At 45.8% G+C, this 22,796-nt stretch overlaps 1 protein-coding gene across 3 annotated transcripts in view; it reads right to left on the bottom strand.

Moving 5' to 3' along the window:
• ANO2 (anoctamin 2) overlaps positions 1 to 22,796 on the bottom strand; it is a 2,341,832-nt gene that overhangs the window by 939,813 nt on the left and 1,379,223 nt on the right. For all 3 annotated transcript variants that reach the window (XR_011281759.1, XM_069628333.1, XM_069628334.1), the window contains one exon: positions 5,728 to 5,810. Coding sequence is in view for 2 of the 3 variants with exons in the window: in XM_069628333.1 (XP_069484434.1) it covers positions 5,728 to 5,810 (83 nt within the window). In the remaining variant the exon portion in view is untranslated. The remainder of the gene's footprint in view (positions 1 to 5,727; positions 5,811 to 22,796) is intronic.

Raw genomic sequence — 22,796 nt, forward strand, 5'->3', positions numbered from 1 at the left:
CGTAATTAACGCCTTCCCCACTCCCATTATGCCCTATGGGGCAAAAATGGGAATGGGGAAGGGTAAATGGGGATTGGGGACTTACCGCCCCGCCAAACTCAGAATGGGGCGGTAAGTCCGCCAACCACCATGGCGTAAACGTAGTTTACGCCATGGTGGTAAAGTCACCGCCCAGGCGGTAACTTACCGCCTGGGTCGTAATGAGGCCCATAGATTTAAACAGTTACTACAGAGGCTCCTTAAAGTGCTTTTGTCTCTTGGGTCTAAGTTTCCAGCTTCTGTGTGTATACCGCGCTGTTGCATATTCCTCATGAAGTCAGTTAGACTGTCTGCAAAGGGTTTGTGCTGCATTGATATGACAAAGCCTTGCATTTATAAAAAATGGGCGAAGGTATAAACATCGTAGTTTAAGAGAACAAGAGCATATCACCAGAAAGTGAATCACAGACTCCCTCTTAGCCCCACAAAGAGGACATTCTTCGGCCTCATTTTGATTGCAGATTTTAGAAAGAGATGCCAAAGGTGGTATTCCCAGCCTAAACCGTAGCTACAGAGCTCTTTCGAGTTGTGGGCAGATCTGGTCAAGATACTTTTCAAAGCCTACCGCTGTCTTATGTAGGAGGTACTCCGGGTCCACTTTAGTCTGTTGGCTGCTTCCACCAGATGGCTCCTGGACGTCCCATTCGTTGAGTCTTTTACGCGACTGCCCTCGAATGCTTGGGAGGTTTCCCACAAGCTGTTTTTGCCCAAGATGGATAGGGTAATTTTTATGTGTCTTACCCATTTGAGCTTCTCCCCCGCCCCTCCATTGAAATCAGCCCCATTAGCCCTTGTCTATGTAGCTCCAGTCCATCTGTATGCCACAACATTAACCAGTATAATACTGTTTTTACTGCAATCGAATCACATACCAGCATAACGCCCAAATCTAATCAGACGCACGCGGTTGGGGCGCTCAAAGTGAGTGACAAAAGATTTGTTTTAAATTATTTGGATTCTGTAATGTACAGGGCCCCTATGGTTCTGCAGCCCCAGATTTCCACTCCATACGTTGCTGATGGTATGGCATGTTGCTCTTGGTACAGCAAAACTGCACCACTCCCTAGCTTATGATTGTAAGACTTTAATGACCCCTCGGCTTACTCGGGATCAGGTTACATTTCTCGATCTGTGCCACCTATTCCCCATTCTCCTGGAATCGGATGCCCAGATAGTCGAAGCACCTCATCTGCTGCAGTAAAACACCCTCTATTGCCAGTGGGAGAGCACAGAACTTTAAATGTTTTAGTCTGAAGAATATTACCTTGGTCTTTTCTGTGTTCACCACCGCCTCTAACTCGTTACATTTAGTTTCAAAAGGTTTTAGGGAGGATCTCAAACCTTGAGGTGAGCTTGCCAAGATGACAGCATCTACAAAAAGGTATCCATCCGCCTACAAAAGTGTTGGATACCTTTTCGTGGGCATTTTAGGGCAATCCGAAAAGCCCTCCATTATTGCATCAATAACCTACTGAATGTACACACAGAACCAAATTGGGGCCATCACACAGCCCTGTCTGACCCCTTTCTCTACGGCAAGGGACTTTGTTACTTCCCCCCTTAAGCCATACCTTACTTTCGCAGTGTTCCCAGTGCACAACTGCTTTGCTAACGAAATCAGAGATGCTGGACACTTTCATTCACGCATGATTCCCCACAGCAACTTTCTGGAGACATTGTTGAAAGCTGTTCTTAGATCTAAGAACACAGTGTATAGCTTCACCTTGCATAGCAATATATTTCTGTATTAGGAGGATTAAGACAAAGCACTGATTTTGTAAGTTGCGGAGAGAACCAACTACAATGATTTTGTCTGTCTCTAATGATTCTGGTTTTAACAGGAGCTATGCTGTTGAGCAAGTCGGTCATGGCAGAATTGTATCTAGAAAACAGTAGTATATCCAGTGAATCAAGATCTGATGTATGTGCCATGATTCTGAGTAGACATTGATGCAGATGAGCCGGTCAAATTCTATTAGTAGTCCTACAGGTTACCTTTTTACGTGGTTTCCCCTGGGGAATAGGTTTCCTGGGAATGGTTATTTCGAAGAGCCCAGAGAAATGGTCCAACCAGACACAATGGGTGGTACGGATTGAATCGATCTGCATATTTTTTGCGCAACCCTGTCCAAGATGTTACCTTTAACATGTGTCACTTCGTTATTGTAGACCAAGATATTGATATTTTTTAAATCAAGCTCAAGAGAAATCGCTTCTTTATCTGCATGATTAACCTTCCACCTCTTGAGGTCTCCCATAAGCAAAATAGATGTATTAGGGGTATTTTAGTTAGTTAAAATGGCAGCGAGGTCCTCGTCAAATTCAGTTCCTGGTGGTGGCCGTTGTAGGGGACAAGTTTGTGAGGCCAGCGTTTAAGGAGAGTCGGGTGCGCATTCTGAGATGTACATTCCTCGACGTGAGCAGGCGTGGGTGTGAGAAGTATAGTTCTTAGGTGGTTCGGCACCAGAGCTGCAGTTTATTTTGCTCAGTGGTACATGGTGTGGAGTACAGGCAGTGGATGTTGTATTCCAGCTGTGCATTGGAGACAGCAGTGCAGTCGGGGCAAATACTGTGAAAACACAGCCATTTTGGGTGCGTAACTGTTAAGCAGTGGCTGGGCTTTCCTGACTGTATGCAGTGGCTACCTGTGGTGGGAACTTGCCTCGGGCTGCATTGAGAGGCCGGTGAATGTCGCAATGGGGAGCTAGGAGGCAGTGGGTGCTCCAAACAGGCTGCTTTAAGTGCCGTAGCAGCCATAAGGTTCAGGGCAAGCGATAGAGTGTCACAGTAGGTGTAGTGGGATAATGGGTCAGGTGGGCTGGGTTATTGTGCAGCTTTTCTGTGTAGAAGGCACGGGACCAGAGTGTCCTTTGGGGTTTGGGCATGCTGGCATGAGGAAAGGTGTTGGGCATGTCAGTGGGATGTGTGATGCACACGCTAACATGAAAACCCATTAAGTTGTGAGCAGGGGGGCAGAATCGATGTTGTTAAAGCCAAAGGTGCCTAGACTGTTTGGCTTACCTTGTGGGAAGGAGGGAGATACAGCAGAAATCTGCATAGCATATGTCGAATCGCATGCGGCTACTACGCGGCTGAGACCAGCAGAGACTGGATGTTGCTGTGGCCTTGCCTCCATGCCTTGACCAAGTGCTATCCATGGTGTTATGCCTCATAATGTGGTAGTGAAGGTTTAGAATTTACCGGCAGGGACTGGATGTTGCTGTGGCCTTGCCTGCGTGCCTTGACCAACTGCCAGCTGTACTGGCATGCAATCCATGGTGCTGTGCCTCACAATGTAGCAGTGAAGGTCTAGAACTTCCAGGAGTGCTGGCAGGTGATTCAAACCTGCCACGGGAGGTGTCAGGTGTAAGGTGGTTGTTGGAAGCTATGTGGGTCTTTTAGGTGGCATCTGGCATATCTGAATGTGGTTCTGCATGGTGCAATGCCAATGCCTGCCCTCTACCCATCCTCCCTACCACAAACCAGCACTGCATCCAGTGACGTTTAATAATGTTATTTTGTATATTTAATTAGTAGTCCTCTTTCGTTTGAGGCACTTGGCCCCTTGGGTTCATGTTACCTTTGTAAGTCACCTGTTTCCTTATAAACATTTAGTTTCCGGTTTTTTTTCCCCTTGGTATATGTTCTAATTGTGCACACCCTCATAACGCGGCACACTACTTGTTTTCATCTTTATACTATTGTACAGACCCCCTTCATGAAATGCCTCTGCTATCTGTGCATGTGTTATTGTAAGTCATTCCTCTTTGAAATTGATATCCCTGTTCTTCAAATAAATAGAAATAGAGATACAAATCACCACGCAAACTTTAGTAAATGTTGAGTTCCACTCTGCACATTTCCATTTGAACCACCTCCCCTTTGGGCACAGTAATGTAAATCTACACCAAAGACTAAATGACTGGTACTGGTGGAATAGTTTCCTGACCTTTCATACTTTGCCCCTACAGTAACTCTTTTCCCAACTCAAGACTCCTATGATCAGCCACCCCCAACAACTGCCAAGAAAGCTTCCTATCCTCATCCTCCTACTCCTCCTCCTCCATAGCTGTCAACTATACCACTCAGTTTCCATCCCTTCGGCTCAGATACGTTTTCCTCATACCCTACAGCTGTGTCTCGCAACTGCATTATCTCCACATCCTTCTCCTCCTCTACACCAGCTCCCTCCTGCACCCATAACTGTTTTCGTCTCTGGCAGTTGCCACCTCCTACACCAAGAGCTGTCATGTGCACCCCACAGCCAAAATCCTCCACCACAACCTCATCTACCTCCTGCAATAGCACCTCTGTTATGACGCATCCTTCCCTTTCTACATCACTGCCCAAGCACCTCCTAGAAAAATCTCCTCCCCCCACCACCTCATTGAGACTCTCAGTGTCTCCCATCTCCTCCTGCACCTGCAGTCCACCAGGGACCTAACTTGGACGCATTATGATGCATCATTGGCTATTGCATCTTGATCTTCCAGAAGCACATGCAACTCTTTCCCTTCCCAGCAAGCTACACTCAGTCTTAATGATCAGGGACTCCCCCTGCACCACAAATACCTCCTCCACATCAACTTCCTCCTCAGAGAAGGACACGCAGAAGCCGAATTGCTCCCACAAAGTCGCTTTTCTAGCCATCTCCTAACTTTCCTCGAACTTCAAAAGAGTAAATGAAAGGCAACAAAGAAAGACAAGGTGGAGTGAAGTTAAAAGCACATTTCAGGAATAATTAGTAAATTAATGGATAAACTAAGTATTAATGTAAAGCAAAGAGCTGCAATGAGGGTAAGGAATGAATGAATCAGAAAATCGTTTGAAAAGAATAAAACAGAAAGAGCATCCAAAGATCCATCAACAAATAAGATGAAGAAGGAAAAATAACGCTATCAAAATTCTGAACTGCAAATTCAAAGCACTCTCTTGATCCTCAAGCTGTCGGTTTACCATTTCCCTCCCTCCAGCAGGCTACCAAACCTTGCAGAGCGACACAAAGGGAGCTGGCTTCTCATCCGACATTGAAACGCTCTCCGAAGTTTGAGCGTTCAGGTTGGTTGCCTTTAAACTCTCTCAGAAGTTCACGTTTTGAAAATGACTAAATATTCAAATGCTATTTTAAGGTGGAAAACTGCAGGAACCCACGGGTCACCTTGAAACAAACGGAAAGATTAGGTGGCCGGCAGGCTTATCTTGGCGATGTTTGCCCAGCACTATACATTTTCACAGAGAAATAGAGCGAACTTCCTCCAGAAATGTAGACTTTGTAAATAAAAAGCACAACTGAATACATATAAGACACACAGACACCCTTATTTTTATAAGTATTTGAAACACTGATTTCGTAAGATGAAAAAGTCTGCGTTGCTGTACATTTTGGCTAGCAAGGTTCCTTCTCCAGTTATGCAGGCCCAACTGGGTACAATTTTCCGCAGCGGTGGAATGTGATACTCTGCGAACTGACCACAATTCTAGTCCCACTGCCATTGTAAACACTGCACTGCAGTGCGCACGAACACACACACAAACGCGGCCATTCTCCCTCATTAGTACATAACATATCCTACTACCTTATTTAAATAACCTTCCCATGATGAATCTTCATAGCATGGGCTTGCACTGCTTAAAACTAAAGGTCAAAACATTCCACGGGAAACCACTGCTGAGAGCACGCGCACTTACTTCCTCCTCCTCTAGTCCTGTTAAATCCCAGTAGTAGCTCAACCGCATCTGAAGACGTTTCCAGTGTTCCAGGAACAAAGTAGCTGAAACAAAACAAGCAAAAAAATAAGTCTTTCAGTCTTTGCCTCACTGCAATGTTTTTAATATTATTATTCATTGAGCACAGACCTAGCTTCAAGAAGCAAGGAACGGAGAGCTTTACAGAGGTATACAACAATACAGATAAATAACAGAGTGCTTTACAGATATACAGAGGCGGGGGGTTGGGGGGTCGTATACAGAGGTGGGGTGCAGCCGTCCCGGGTGGCAGGGAGGAGAGGGCCGGGCAGCGTCTAGAGAGTCATGTGGCTTGAGCGGCGACATGATGGCCTAGGTGTTGAGGAGGAGAGACTCCTTGAATATATCTGATGGTAGACTCCTCCAAATGTTTTCAAATGCAAATGTCTTTCTTACACCAGCATTTATAATCTTCAGATCTTTAGTGGCCAGTCTACCACAAAACAGAATGTCAAGAATGAATAGCTAATCCACTAAGGGCTTGACGTTTTCGATGCAACCTATGGGAGCAGGGTGCATGCAAAAGTGAGTATGTGTGGAATACCTTAAACAGCTTCTTGATTACTTGCTCACTCGCCTGCATGCCCGCTCACTCACTCATACACAGGTTCGTAATAATCACTTCACTCATCCCGAATACATGAATTCACTTCCTGATGACAAGATGATGTGTACTATAACTCCCATTCAATTCAGGCAGTGTAGTCAGTATTGAGGGATCATGGTCATCATGGACCAAAACATCTGGAGAGCCACAAGTTGCAGACCCCTCCTTTACACAATATACAATAAAGATATTGGGCCTCATTACGAGTCCGGAAGTAGCCGTGCTGGAAAAAACGGCAGGCTGCCGCCAGACCCGTACTTCCATTCCGCCTCTGTGATTGCCAGAATCACCGGGGCATTACAACCCTGGTGACACCATAATTCTGGATGCGGAATTCTGTAAATCCCCATTCCCATGGGACTCCATGGGGATGGGAACCATGGAAACACTGCTTCCGTCTATAACAGACCTGGCGGGAGTGACACCTCCTGCCTGCAGGACTCAGAATCAGCCGATCCGGAAACAATGGTGGCGGCAGATTTACCGCCACCGCTGTTTCCAGACCGGCTGACTTGTAATGAGGCCCATTGTTTGCCTATTTTCTAAATAGCCACCTACTTCAGAACTGCGCAAAAAATATGACATGCTCCAAGGGAGATTATCATCAAACGTTACTACATGAGTCACGTGTGCATTCAGGCCACGCTGGAACCATACCCATTAATTGTAATGACTAGAGGACAACTGCCATTCAGATGTTTAAACAGCTGGATATCATTACAGATGCTTTGCACTTGTGCATGCTGGTTTGCACTGTTTTACAGCTGGGGAAAAAAGTTTTGAATGAATACATTTGAGGACTATGTCAATGTTTGCCAAGCTGACAATATGGTGCAGAATGACACACTTGTGAGAATATTCATCCATGAGTCCCCAGGTGAATAATCAGCATCCTGACAACTTACTAAGAGGTTACAAGAATCTTTTGAAAATCAAAGCCAAATTTTGTGTCACTGACCTAGACTTGAGTGATCTTTCAAAAGAAAACTGAAAAATAAAGTATTTCTCTTCTGCTCACCCCATTGCCCAGTGCTGTCATTGGGCGTGATCTTCCTGGATCCGAGATCCAGCAAAAAAATGTCTGCCCATTCTCAGAAATCCATGTGCACTCCCATGTGCACCTCACATTTACTTTTGAATGCTGCCGTGCGTTCGTGTTGGGACAGGGTTTAAACAGTGCTCGCTAAGTTGAGAGGCAAGACACGTCCCCACAAGGAGTGGTCTGAATTCCCATCTCAATGTTACAATGCACAGGAAATATTGATGTGCATTTTTATTTTTTTGAAGGGTTGCACATTTTATACTTTGCTAACAATATTATCAAATCTACGACTATTTTCCAGGGGTTTTTGATTTATTTTCTAACGGGTTGAGGGGCAAATGTTTATGGGGGTGACTAAAATATTCCGTGCCCTGTCCCCGGCTGAAACCCACCACCTGCCCACCCTTCTCCCGATTATCCACGCACTAGGTGGAATACTGCGGTAAAAAAGTCAATATCCACCACTGCACTTACCCCATTTTCTAATGATTCCCTGCATGGTGCAGGATTGATGGAAGGAAACCTCACATCATAGTTGGTGTGTGGGGTTGCCAGCACTGTGCAGGGAATCCACAGCCTATTCTCTGTGGAAAGGGCTGATTCCAATAGATTCTGCTCAGAGCTGGAGGTAATTCAGGCACCCCACCATCAAAAACTGTCGGTATTACCAGCACCGTTATTATTGGTGCAGGTAATACCAGCTACTCACCCCATGAAGTCCTGGACTCCATGAAATCGGGAGTAACTACCATTGCCAGCACTTGGAATTTCCGGCAGATCCCGTGCCGGTAATGGTAAAATCCATTTGATGGTATCCTATCGTATTTACTGGCAGGATACCACCAAACATATAATAAGGCCCACTACTTTGTTTTGACCGCTGGCATTGCTGATCTCCATCATGCATACATGCATACATGTTGCGGGAGAAAGTCTGGTATTGAAAATGTAAAGTACTGCCCTAGCACACTGCTGCATTACAATTTTGAGTAGGTACTGAATCTGCCATTTTTAAACTACTGTTTCTTGCCAGTGCAAGGCGAGGCTTTAGACTTTATTGCTCATGACCTTGCAATGGAGGCCTTTCACCTAAGGTATAGCTATGCTCACCTTCATAACTCTCGCTTCTGACATGTTTCCCTTTTGGCAAAGGTAAGCGTGGTTTAGGCTCCCGCTTTCTTAGGAAAAGCAGCTTTAGCAGATGGAAGTTATCATACTCTATGTATGCTCATGTGCCTTAGACCGTGTGTGAACCTCTGTGGAGTATATTCAGCTCCAATAAATATATCACTTCATGCTGTCCTTCCTGATAACACTGTGTTAATGCATTAACAAAGCTGGCATCAGAAATGTTTATAGTGAGGCTTTGTTCCCTGCTTGTTTAATTGTTTCAGTATGATTCCCTGTCCTGTCTAGACCTCCCCTTCCATTCAAATGCATGTGTTCCTTTGGGTATAAGAGAACGGTGCATGGAGGGAGGAGTGTTCTCACTTGCATCGAAGTCTCATACTGTCATTGGTATTTTGTCGTTTTGCTGTTTGTTTTTGACATAAATTATTCAACAATCCACTGGAATAGTCAGTGGTCATTTTTGTATTTGTATTTGTATTTATTTATTTGTATGGAGCGCCAAACCCTGGGGCATCTGGGCGCTGAAAACTTACATGAAGTGCATACAAGAATGTACAAATATTAACAATACCAAATATATAGAAATAACAGTAAATGGTGAAGTATAGAGAAAAGGCATGTTACTCAGTCAAATATATACAGATAGAGGCAAAAAATATACAGTTTAAAGGCATGTATGCAAAGATAGCGCATGTGCAATGGCAGAGTCAGTGTTGAAGGTGTTATGAAGTGATTCTGTTATGGTTCTGATCCATGAACCATGTTTTGATCTTATTGCGGAAGAGCGAAAGGGAAGGTCCTTCTCTTATGGTGATAGGGAGCGCATTCAATTTTTCGCTGCAAGGACTGGGAAACTGACTCCACCCGCCCGTTGAAGGTTAAATAGTGGGATGACAACACAGTGAGATTGTGCTGTTCTACTGGGCCGCAATGAGATGTGTCGAGAGAAGGTGTCACATAGATATGTAGATGCCTGGTTATTGAGACACTTGTGGGTAAGCGAAAGTGATTTAAGGTCTATTCTTTTTGCCATGACAAGATTGGTGCCTTCAATGTCGGGTTGCGGCTGCCTTGCAGCCAAGTCCAAAAGTCGCTGGGCGCACCTCCCGTTGATCTCTGTGGGCCCAGGAGATACAATTTTGTCTGAGGGGAGAGCTGGCTGGAACTCCCGGAGACTCAGGGAAAGTGGACAGAGCAGATGCAGAAGCAGAGCCGACTGAAAACCGTGGGTTGGGGAAAACAGATAATTGCATCAGTGTATTGTCAGGTCTTGTATAGTATTGTTTGAAACAGGTTGGGGTAAATGTTTTTCTCTGGTAAAAAAAAAGCTGAAATCTGCAATCTGAAAATGGCAGCAATTATCCAAGGATACAGGAGGGGAGGTAGCCTGCCTACACAACTTTAAAGTTGAATAAGAAAAAGTGAAAGTGTTTGGCTACTGCCACTTAGAATAAAAAGAAAAAGCAGTGCATCCATGCTCCCAAAGGGCTTAAGAGGATATGAGACAGCTGTGCAAGTCAGAATAGTGTAGTATGGATTAGGGACTTGGATGGATGTATTCTGTGTAGGTGTGAAGAAAATATTTTGGATGAGAGTTGCCCAGTCTAAACCATATTACTATACAAAAGGAAAGCTCTAGTAATTATAAACCTATCCCCAAATTAGACTCCCGGAGTTAAATAGTGTATAAAGTCAATGGGCCTCATTACGACCCTGGCGGTCCGGAAATAACGGTGGTGGTAAACCCGCCGCCACCGTTGTTTCCGGACCGCCTGATCCCGACCCCTGCAGGCGGGAGGTGATGTTCCCGCCAGGTCTGACCTGGCGGGTTTAACACCTCCCGCATGCAGGCGGACGAGGAAACACCGGCAGCATTACGAGATGCTGCCGGTGTTTCCATGATCCCGATTCAATGGGAATGGGGATTTACACCATTCCGCCTCCGTGATTCCCGGAAAACCGGGGTTGTAATGCCCCGGTAATTCCGGGAATCACGGAGGCGGAATGGTAATACGAGTCCGGCGGTAACCAGGCGGTTTTACCGCCGAGGTTACCGCCTGACTCGTAATGAGGCCCAATATCCTGGTGTGATGTATGATATGTAGGATTGTATGTAGGATAGTATGATTAGATCTATATAAAATGCATTGAACATCATTGGTTTTATTGAAAATATCATGATTTTTAATATTATTAAGTATGTGTAATAATAATAACCTTATGTAATAAAATTGAGATTGTATTTTTTTATCATTTTATATGGGTAATGGTCTATATGTATTTCAAAGATATACCTTAGGTCTTTTCTAATGTATGAAAGTTATTCACACAATTACTAGAGCTTTCCTTTTGTATAGTAATATTGTATTCACCACAGGGTAGGAAAGCGAGTTGCCCCCAATTGTGCGATTAACCGTTTGAGAATAATAGATGCCCTGTCTAAACCCCATACATTGACACCTGAAACCCTAAATGTGCAACTCAGCTGTGACCCTGTTTAATATTTCACACTCTCCTCTTTCCTAGTATGGGAGCTGTAACAGGCTTTGTTTCTACTGAGTATGTGTCTCACCTACCCAAGTCTCTGAAAATAGCTGAAATACCACTCTGTATTGTGGGTAGCATCACGGGGGATATAGGCTGTGAACCTGCAGTCAACTGAATATGACCAACACCCATGGGTGTCACTGAAATGTCTGTATAGGGGGTGGAACGGAGACCAAGTGGTGATACCTGAGCCTATGGAAAGACATGGCAGAGCAGTGAGCTATGAGCGTGCCAGCTCGCCAGCCACAGGACACAACAGCCTCCTGATGCAGACGAAGTTAGGAATTGACCTGAATCCATAATATGTCATTCCCTGTCTTACCCCTGTGAGAATAGGTTCAAGTCAGTCTAGGAAAGTGGCACTTCCTTCTAAAGGAAGTCCAGCACACTTCATTTGTACTCACTACTAGCCCAAAGCATGTAAGTACATGGATAAATGGAACATATATACACAGAATGAATCACATAGACGCTTCCCCCAAGAAGCCAAATTTGACTTAGATAAGGTAACAAGCTTTGGTGGATCAATTTGTTATGGGTTTGCAGCCTAAGGTATGAGAGGTGGGAAGTAAAGGGTTTGGTAGAGGTTTTATTAGCTGCACAGCACCTCCACAAAAAGGTCAAAAAACAGAAAGAAACTACTGAAGCAGAACTTATGGCGTTGCAGATACAGAGTTTACAACCTTCCCAGAGAAGGACAGGGTTTTGCGCCATACCATGAGGACAAGGATGGGGAAGAAGGAGAGGAGCATCGCAATCACATGAAGCTAGGAGGTATTACACAAACATGTACAGTGATCAGAGTAATTACTGCAAAAAGTGTGGACACTTAAAAGCTGTCTGCCCACATCAGACTCATTATGATGATCGACACGGACAGCCAACCATGCCAAGCAGAATTACTAGGTCCCAGCCTCCACCGACACCACTTCGGATGGATGGTTAGATTTGCCAAGGGGTCTCCTAACTTGTTCCACCACTCAAACCGATTGATTATACGGTTGTGTACACTGATTGTGTTATTGCTGGTCAAAATATTTCATGTTTGGATGACACATGAACATCAGGATCCACACTAAAAGCCTCTGTGTTTCCACCAGGAATGCATTCTGATGAAATGGTTAATGCTGTAGGTATAGGGGGTACACCAATAACCCACCATGTGCCTACTCCGCTTATGGGCATGATAGGTCAATTTCTGACCAACGTATATTCTTGCAAAGTCCCTGTCTCCCGTTAACTTGTACTAGATATATTGTGTAAGCTAAATTGCTCCATTTATTGTTCTCTCGATGGCTCATACCTTGACATCCCAGCTCACAGAGAGCATGATGTACTGACAGTATCACAGGAAATTAACCATTCAAACTCTGGGGGGGGGTGCTCTTGCCCACGGGAGAAAATGGCCGCTCCTGTGTGTGCTCTGGAGTGAACCAGGGCCGTAATGTAGATATAATTGTTTAACGGGTCCGGTTCTACTTCTATGAAACATGGATTGAATGGCATTCACTACTGATCGGGACGGCGAAACCTGGAAGCCAACGGTGAACGGCTCTGCGAGATAAAGCATCATACGAACTCCACGGAGAACTGGGAACAGAGCCTGAAGTCAAGCCAGAACTCGAGGGGAGGAGCCCGGCGGAAGAAAGCACGAGCGGCGCCCAGGACACCGGAGGCCCATCGATATTGGAACCTGCTGCGGGTGCTCTGCTCCTCATAGAGCGCCTGCGGGGACCCCACCAGCTGCCGCCATCCCCCTCCTTCAGGCACCTCTGAACGAGCGGTGCTCGGCTTGTGTCCGGCGACGAGAATCCACCGACGATTTGCAGGAGCGGTAACCCCGGGCCCTCGGCAGGCACAACGTAGATAAGTGGGGCGGTGAGGGGGAGGTGGCAGCACTGCACTAAGCGCGAACCGCCGGCCCCTGCAATATAATTGGAAGGAATTACAAAGAAACGCGGCAGACAGTGTATACGAAGGCGGAAAGGGAGGTCTTTCAGGGTCACTCTAGAACCGCATCTTCACAACAAGCGAAAAGGGAGCTAACGCGACAGACCGTATCAAGCTCCCACCACGGCACTGGTGCCACAATACCGAAATCGCACTACCTGCAACAAGTATACTGACGCCGACCCCCCACCTCTGATAAGACTTACCAAGAAACGAGCCGTGAACCGGAATACGGGGGTCACAAAAGGAGTGTGTACCTGATCAGGCCTGCTGTCTGCAATACATACCGGGGGCCATGACCACACCTCGCATTTGCTGCCATAGTTCGGTCAGAGAAAGCAAAGCTCGTTAACCCTACTGAACAATCAACCAGAAAAGGGGGATAATGCCCAAGAGTTTTGGCCACAAGAAGGGCAAGGGGGCCATCGACAAATACACCACAACTATCCAGAAAGATTCAACACCCGAGATGGAGGAAGTAATGATGCCGCTTGATAAGCAGGCTCTGCCGGCTATGTTGATGGACCCTCAAGCGGTTTTCCTTGCAATGCAACAGGGTTTTTCAGCACTCAACGACAAACTTGACGGGATTACCGCAAATGTGGCGTCCATTAAAACGAAATTGGAAAAAACAACAACACGTATAACGGAGGCAGAAACAAGAATATCGGGCACTGAAGATGCTCTTGAAGCCCTGAAAAGAATGGTCTCCACGATGGCGATCGAATTAGGAACGGTGAAGACTAAATGCGAGGACTTAGAAGCAAGGTCAAGGCGCAACAACATTCGCACATCGGGGGTACCGGAGGAAGCAATGAAGGGCTCCATGGAAAAGGGAGTTGAGGCCCTCCTGCGCACACTGCTGGGAGACCATGGGTGGTCACCAGTGTTCATTATTGAGCGGGCGCATAGGTCTTTGGCCCCGAAACCGAAGCCAGGAGCATACCCTAGACCAATCATAGCCCGTGTGATGAACTATAGGGACAGGGACTTGATACTGAGGGCGGCAAGGGAAAAGCAGGAGCTGAGATGGGAAGCCAACGTTATACGGATCTTTCCAGACTTCACACTGGCGGTACAACAAGAGAGGAAACTTTTCAACGGGGTTAAGAAACTGCTCCGGGAACGACAGGTCCAGTACGCCATGCTTTACCCGGCGGGACTTAAAATTCAATATCAAAACAAGATCCACTTCTTCACCTTCCCCGAGGAAGCCGCCAACTTTATTGAGACACATATCCCCACTCCGTCGAGGAGCACTGAAGTGAATGAACAGGAGTAGTCTTTACGGTTGCGCATTAGCAGAATGTTTAACTAATGAAGCATAGGTCCTGAATTGTCAGCTCCCCCTTTTGGGGGTAGCTCTATGTGGGGGCGGGAATGTTTCAATAAGTGTGGTATGCTGCATTGTAATGTCCCCCGCAGACAACAACATGTGAGAGAGCAACTTATGGAACCGGTTACCCTTACTCAAGGTTTAGAAAGGCATAGGCACTGGGAATTGCCGCAGGCCCCCCTGTAGCAGGTGCGCACTCAGTTGGAGGGGGGGAAGGGTTGGGATCCTAAAAGCACAGTTGAAGTTAGGGGAACTGTGAGGGTGGGGGGAGGGGGGAGTTTAACACGATGGGTGGGAGTTATGTTATGGAGGGGAAGAAAATAAAAAGCACACAGGTAATGTACACTGGACATTCTGAAAGTATTGTAAAAAAATATTTGCAAACACACGTTCATGATCACTTCATGTGGAATGGCTGAAACAGGTATTGATGATATTAAAGTAATGGAATGTTCGAGGTCTGGCCTCCAGAGTTAAGAAACAGAAAATTATAGCATATATTAACAGACAGACCCCCAAGATTGTTTTCTTACAAGAGACGCATGTAGGGCCACAACTGGAGGGGCAGCTGGTTCCAAATTGGGGAACACACCAATATTTCACAACTTATTCGAAAAGGGCTAGAGGTACAGCAATCTTGATACACAAGACCTTGCTGTTCACATGGAAAGAAGTGGAATGCGATACTGAGGGGAGATATGTGTTAGTACATGGAATTCTACGAGACAAAGATATAGTCCTCAACGTATACGGGCCGAACATAGACGACCCGGAATTCTACTCCACAATTTTTGGGAAACTGGCAATTTTCCCCAAGGCCCATTTGATATGCGTGCGGAACTTCAATACTATTCTTGATGTGAATATCGACCGTACTTCGACACAAGTGAGAGCGTTAACCAAAGCAGCACAATTATCACACATATGGCAGATTTGAACTTGAAGGACACATGGAGGACGCTACATCCCTCTGAGAGAGGGTACACATATTACTCGACAGTACATGATATGCATTCCAGGATAGATATTTGGTTGGTGGATAACACAGCATTATCATGGGTCACAGACACTCAGATGCTCCCCAGGATGTACTCAGATCACTCCCCCATACTTCTGGCATTGCGAATACCTGGCGCCGCGGTTGGTAGGCCCCCATAGAGATTCAAACCGGCTGTGCTACGAGATCTGGCCTATAAAAACGCAATGGACCAGCACATACAAGAATACTTTGATCTCAATGAGAACTCAGTGTCCTCTCTTGCGATATTGTGGCAAGCATTTAAGGTGTATATAAGGGGCATCTCCATATCAACAGAAAGCGGCATCCTTAAAGACATTAGGAATAGATTGCAATGACTAGAAGCGCAAATAGCATCAATACAAGCCCAATACGTGTTTACTCCAACACCACAACTCACTCTAGATATAAAGAATAAGCTGGACGAATATACTCAGACAGCGGACCAAGAGATCCGCTGCTTTGACAAACCGGCGGCTGCATGCCGCTATGGAGAAAGAAAAAGCCCGGGATGTTGTTAGCCAGAGCAGTGAGGGGAGAAAGGGGATCAACAGATATCCCATGTATACAAACAGCAAATGGCTCGGTCACCGCTGATCAGGGTAAGATACGCGACACATTCCACACATTTTATGAAGAACTTTACTCACCTCAATCGGACGCTACGGATGCAGAGATTGAACATTATTTCTCCCAAATCCCGATGACACTCCTGGCGGAGGATACCAGGGAGTTGTGGGAGACGCCGATAACTGAGGCGGAAGTTGTGGAGGCAATTGAGGCACTCCCCAACGGGAAGGCCCCTGGCAACGATGGCCTTGGTGCACAGTTCTACACGGAGTTTAATTATCTGTTAGTACCCAGACTACTGGTGGTGTGGACCGAAGCCCTAGATAAGGGAGAGCTCCCCGAGACTACAAAAGAAGCAGTAATAACGCTACTGCTCAAATCAGGGAAACCCCCGGATGACTGTGGGTCTTATAGACCACTGTCATTAATAAATACTTATGCAAAGATCTTACCAAAGATACTCACAACTAGGTTAACACCATTGATGCCATACATGGTCCACGAGGATCAGGCAGGGTTCATTCTGGGTAGATCCACGGCGACTAACATCAGAAGATGCCACGAGATCCTGACTACAACACCCTCAGATCAGCAGGCTATAGCCGTATCGCTGGACATGCGTGAAGCATTTTATACGGTATCCTGGCCCTTTTTATTTGGGGTTTTGTGAAATTATGGGTTCGGTCCAAACTTCCTGAAATGGATACAATTACTATACACAGGCCCCCAGGCCAGAATTAGAGTCAATGCAACCCTAACAAAAAAGCTCGAACTACGAGGGGGCACTAGACAGGGATGCCCAATGTCACCACTACTGTTCGCCCTAATAATAGAACCATTGGCGGACATATTGAGGACACGTTACAGCGCATATGGGCTGAGAATAGGGAGTAAACTGCACATTATAAATCTGTATGCAGATGACATTTTGCTATACCTAAAAGATCCAGACAGAACACTGGGGATGGTCCTGGCAGAAATAGAGCAGTTTGGTAGATTTTTGGGCCTACGACTGAACCCCAGCAAATCAGAAGTATTCCCCATTACTGAATATACGAGTAAACCCCGAGACCTGCATGGCCTACTGTGATGCCCGACACATTCTGTATCTGGGAGCGTGTATTGCTAGGATGGCTCAATTATCGCGAGCACTAAACTATAACCTGCTGGCAGATGCTCTATGCATTAAGTTGAGGCGTTGGAGTGCTCTCCCCTTTTCAATGATGGGTAGGATCGCATTAGTAAAAATGATAATTCTCCCAAAGCTCTTTTATCTATTTAGTACTGTGCCGGTCTGGCCGGGGCAAGCCTTGTTCACTAAGATGTCTAGCGCATTTGTCTCATTTGTATGGGGTGGTCACCGTAGGGTGAGCTGGAGGGTGCTAACTGATGCCTATCAAAGGGGTGGTCTGATGGCACCGGACCTGGAACTATACTACTTGACGGCAGAGGCACAATATGCCGCCCAATGGGCTACATTATTTCTGAACCCGGCGGGCACTGTACCGAGCCAGCCCAAAAAGGAGGCCACGATGGCGCTCCACCAAATTACGAGGACAACTCCCAAGCATTATAACGGCATAAAACCCTCACAGGTGGTGACTACAGCATGGGCTAAAATAGTTGATATATTTGACACTGATAAGATATACCACCCGAGTATGCCGCTCTGGGGCGACCCCCAAACACCCTTCAGTATAGATGGGGAAGTAGCCCACCACTGGTCCTCCAGGGGCATATCACAATGGGGTCAACTATTCACTGGTGGGCACTTTATTCAGTGGTAGGATATCAAGGATGTAGTGGGGAATACGCACAGGACCAGACAACAATATAACAGTATACAAGCAGTCATACAAAGTATATGCCTGGCCTTCCCTAATGAACCACCGCTGAATATGGGATTGGGATATATGTTCACGGGGGGAACCCAAAAGATCACGGCTTCAGCACTGTATAAGTTTATACTCCAGACACGCCCGATAGTGCAACGCACAACTAAGACCAAGTGGGAACAGCAAATTGAAGACGACGAATGGTCCTGACTCTGTGCACTTACCAAGCAGATTTCATGTAATTCTAGATACAGGCTAATTCACTATAAGATAATACAAAGAACACACTACTCCCTGTGAAGCTCAAAGGTATATATCCGACTATGTCTGGGAACTGCCCGAGATGCAATACAGAAGATGCAAACATTTACCATATGTTATGGGCATGTGTAAAACTGAGGGGATATTGGGAGGAGGTGTGTTTGTCCCTAGATGGGATGGCAGATCAACCAGTGTAATGGACCCCCCGAATGTGCCTGTTGGGGGTAGTCGAGAAAATAAACCCGATTTGGCATAAACCTTTGAACTTAAGTCTGCTCCTAGCCAAAAGGGCGATCCTGATCAAATGGAAAAGTGCAAATCCCCCAACCAAGGCGGACTGAGATAGAGACATGGTATGGGCAAACGATATGGAGGAATTACACATAGATTCGGTATTACCTGTATCCCGGCCAAAGAATATATGGGAAAGATACAAACTGTACCTGCTGAAAAAGGCCGAGCAAGAACATTCAGACTCAGAAAAGTAATCGAAATTGTATAATGCATGAACATACCAGTACTACAGTTAAGTGTTTGTATTAACTGTGTGCACAAAAATAAAGATTTAAAAAAAAAAACATTCAAACTCTGAACACCGGCCCAGCACTCCTTGTTTATGACAGTCTGTTGGATCGAGTCCCTGCCAAGTTATGGTCAACTCATATAAATAATGTGGGTTACATGGTAAAAGCAGAGCCAGTCAAAATTACTCTAAATGCTGCCAAACCCCTGCCTTGTGTACCTCAGTATCCTGTTTCCCGACTGGCTGTAGAATGTCTTCTTTAACAAGGTATTATACCAACTAGTAGTCCTTTCAATTCTCTGATTTTGCCCACAAAGATGGCAGGTAAAGAGGTTTACCTTTTTATTCAGAACCTATGTGTAGTTAATGCAGCTATGGTACAAGCTTTTCCTGTTGTACCTAACCCGTCTACCATCCTGTTATGCATTCCTTATCCAGCCAGGTACTACTGTTCTAATACAGTGTTCAGCATTTTTTCCATACCTATACATCCTGACAGCCAGATTCTACCCATAAATCCATGCAGTACATGTTCACTTGTCTTACAGTGGGATTCATAGAAAGCCCTACCCTATTATTCCAAATTTTAAAGACTCAATTCAGTTCTAAGGAGGGTCAATGCTGGTGAAGTATGTAGATGATCTACTCTTAGCCTCTCTCTTTCCCTGGAAGCATGTGAGGAAGACTCTCTCATCCGGCTGACAGCGCTTCTCGAAAAGGGTAACAAGGCATCTAAAGACATGTTACAGTTGTGTCTGGTTTGAGTGAGCTACCTGGGCCATGGGATTTCAGCTGGGGAAAGACATATATCCCAAGATCAGAGCACAGTGATCCAGAAAATCCCCAAGCCCCAGACTAGGAATCAGGTGAGAGGGTTTCTCCGGACAGACAGTTACTCTAGATAGTGGGACCTGGGATATATAACCATAGTTAAGCCCCTTCAAAATGTCACACACGATTAGGCACCCGAGCTTCTGCCATGGACTCAGAAAGCAGAAGATGCCTTTGCCATCATTAAGCAAGCAATCGCAATGGCTCTGGCTTCAGGTTTTCTGGATTACTGTAAGCTTGTTCTGCTGAAATGCGATTAAAGCAATGGCTTTGCTCAAGGTGTGTTGACCCAGTTACACAGTGACAAGCACCGGTCTGTATCCAATGGAAGTGTAGCCTTAGATCCAGTAGCCATTGTACTCCCAGCTTGAACACGAGCTGTTGCTGCTGTTGCACTGTTGATAGAAAAGTCGTACTCACTAGTACACAGTCACCCTGTCATGATTGCAGTTTCCCCATGCTGTGCTGTCATTACTGCTGAAAGGGAAGACACAGCATGTGTCCAACTCCCATGCCTCTTTGCTGCCAACCCCGCAGGACGGAGCGCTGCATGACTGTCAGACAGTTGTAGATACACTTCTGTCCCCCTGATGAACCCTAATTGATCCTGGTCGTGGATGTCTTATGCCACCTTGTCCCATGAACTGGGGAATTGGTCATTGTTTAGTCTTTTATTTTTTTGGTCCGTGTACCGCTACGTCTTTTGAAAGCTTCTCATGGGGTTCAGTTTCAAAGAAGGTTGCACAAGGTTCATCCGATTGAGTTGACCGAGTTACTTCTTGAAGAATGTCGGACTCTTAACGTGAAAGGTCATGCCCCCTGTTTTCTTTTCTTAATTCTTTGTAGTCAGTAGCTGACATAGTAGCTCCTTGCCACCCTCTTTTTGGAAGGCTGAAACCTTTGGCGGCATGGTATTCAGCTGATTTAGAACCCAGAAACAGCTATGTAGGCGTCTGGAGAGGCACTGGTGACGGAACTGAAAGATCGTCTCTTGTATCCTTTATAAGCAAGCAGTCCTCTCTTATCATCAGATGGTCCGTTCTAGCAAAGCTAAATACTATGCCACCTGAATAAAGGAAGCAGCATGTGCCTATTGAGAGTTATTCAGAGTGGTTTAAGAGCTTTCTGTCTGCCCTTCGGATAACTCTGTGGTATCTTCGGATGCCCAATCTAGTTGTGACGAAATTAGCAGCTTCTTTTCTGAAAAAGTTATTGAGTATCGCGCATAAGGAGCCCATGGGAGACTCTGTGGATCTTTGTCCTAGTAATGCCTCTGCCTTTCTCCGGACAATGTTTTTTAACTTGATCCAATTTGTGAAGATACTGTTTGGACTGCTCTTTCTGGCCTTAGATCAGCTTCACCCTTTGATGCGGTTCCTCTTTGCATCCTGAATGCCCTTCCTCAAAGGGCCTTGGGGATGCAGGCCGATGCATTGCAATATTTGTTTTCTATTGGCACTGTGCCGGTCGTCCTTAAACATGCTGTGGTCCTCCCACTTTTAAAAAAGTTAATCTTGATCCTCGAGTGCCCACTAAGTTTAGGCCTATTTCCTTTCTCCCATCAATAATGAAGTTGATGGAGGCGGTGATTACGCCTCCGATTTCACGATTTCTGGAAAACAATGAACGACTCCACCCGTACCAGTCAGGCTTCCGTCCCAAGATAGGGACGGAGTCCGTAATGATATCATTGCTGGACGATCTTGCGTTGCTTCAGGACCGGGGAGAGACCAGAGTTCTTATTCTCCTGGATCTTTCTACGGCCTTTGATACAGTGGACCAGCAAACTCTTTTGGATAGGCTGTAACATTTGGGTGTCACTCGATCTTTTCTGGCCCGGTTTAAGTCCTTTTTGGAGGGCCGATTAAAGATGGTTTATTTTCAAGCGTGCTTCTCTTCTCTTGTAGAACTTTTTTTCAGAGTCCTGCAGGGGTCGGCCCTACCCCCTCTCTTATTCTACTTGTATGTTTGCATTTTGGCCCATCTCATAACAGAGTGTGGTGTACTCTTTTATTCCTACACGGATGATACGCTGCTGATTTTCAGGTTGGAATCTCCTCAGAATGCATCTCCCAGCCAGTTGCTTGACTGCCTGGAAAAGTGGGTTCTTGGATGGTGGCCAATTGGCTTCAGCTAAATGGGAATAAAACTGAGATTTTAATAGTTGGACAACAGGGGAGGCACCACCTTTGGATTTTACAATATTGGCCTGAATTCCTTGGCCCATCCCCTGCGCCTCAGTTAAGAGCCTGGTTGTGAAACCTTTGCCCAATGGCTCACGAGAAGCCCAGATTTCCACTATTTGCATTTCTGGATTCGGAAAACTGAAAACTTTGAGAAAGAATCTTCCTCAGCTTCCCCCGTAAAATCGGACTACACTGGTTACATCCTCGATGATGAGGTCTGAAGATTACTGCAATGGTATTTACTTGGGACAGCCGAAGAAGTAGAAACAGCAACTGCAGGTCCTACAGAACGTAGCAACACCTCTAGCGCCTAAAGTTCCCTGACTGACTCCATCTGCTGCTCTTCTTTACCAGCTACACTGGTTGCCTGTTGAAGCAGGGATAGAGTTTAAGACTCTGTGTATTGTACACCAAGCTCTCTACAACTTCGGTCCTCAGTACCTGAGGAAGAAACTGGTTAGGTACGTTCCTACAAGAAATTTGTGCTCAGAATCACAGGCTCTCCTGAAGATTCCTAAGTTTCGTTGTAAACGGCTCGGTGGCCGCTCCTTTTTCCGTAATTGCCCCCAGCTTGTGGAATGCCCTTCCGCTACACAGAAGAGTTCAGACTGAATACCTTCTTTTTAGGAAAGCACTCAAGATCTTTTTAGCTCAGTTTCTTTCTGAGGTAAGTTTCAGTAAAACTGTTCTTACCCACCCAGTGCCTAGATGCCTTCTGGCCATAATAAAATGTACCCCCATGCCGTCCTAGAAGCATATTGTTTGCCCGTGGCGAAATATGCACAAGCAACTGAACTCGTAGCTCTCACCTCTGCCTGTGCCTTTGCCTAGGATAGATCGGCCATGATCATCACCAACTACAGGTATGTCCACAGGGTTGTGCACAACTTCAGAGTCCGCTGGAAGCAGTGTGGGTATTTAACATGCATGCACACCATAATATTGAATGGAAAAAATGTGTCAGCCTTAATGAATGCATTGTTACTTCCCAAAGCTGTAGCCATTGTTAAATTTAAGGGACATGATCGCTCTCAGTCGTCCCCAGCCCAGGTAAATATTCTAGCAGATGGTGCAGCTTGTTAGGTGGCCTTAAACAGGCCCCTAGCTCCTAATGATATTCTTGTTTGTGTTGCAGTCCATTGGTCACCAATGACCTTCCTTTCCAGCCTTGACAT

This window comes from Ambystoma mexicanum, chromosome 12, assembly GCF_040938575.1.
Source record: "Ambystoma mexicanum isolate Mex_15411 chromosome 12, UKY_AmexF1_1, whole genome shotgun sequence".
Classification (NCBI taxonomy): domain Eukaryota; kingdom Metazoa; phylum Chordata; class Amphibia; order Caudata; family Ambystomatidae; genus Ambystoma; species Ambystoma mexicanum.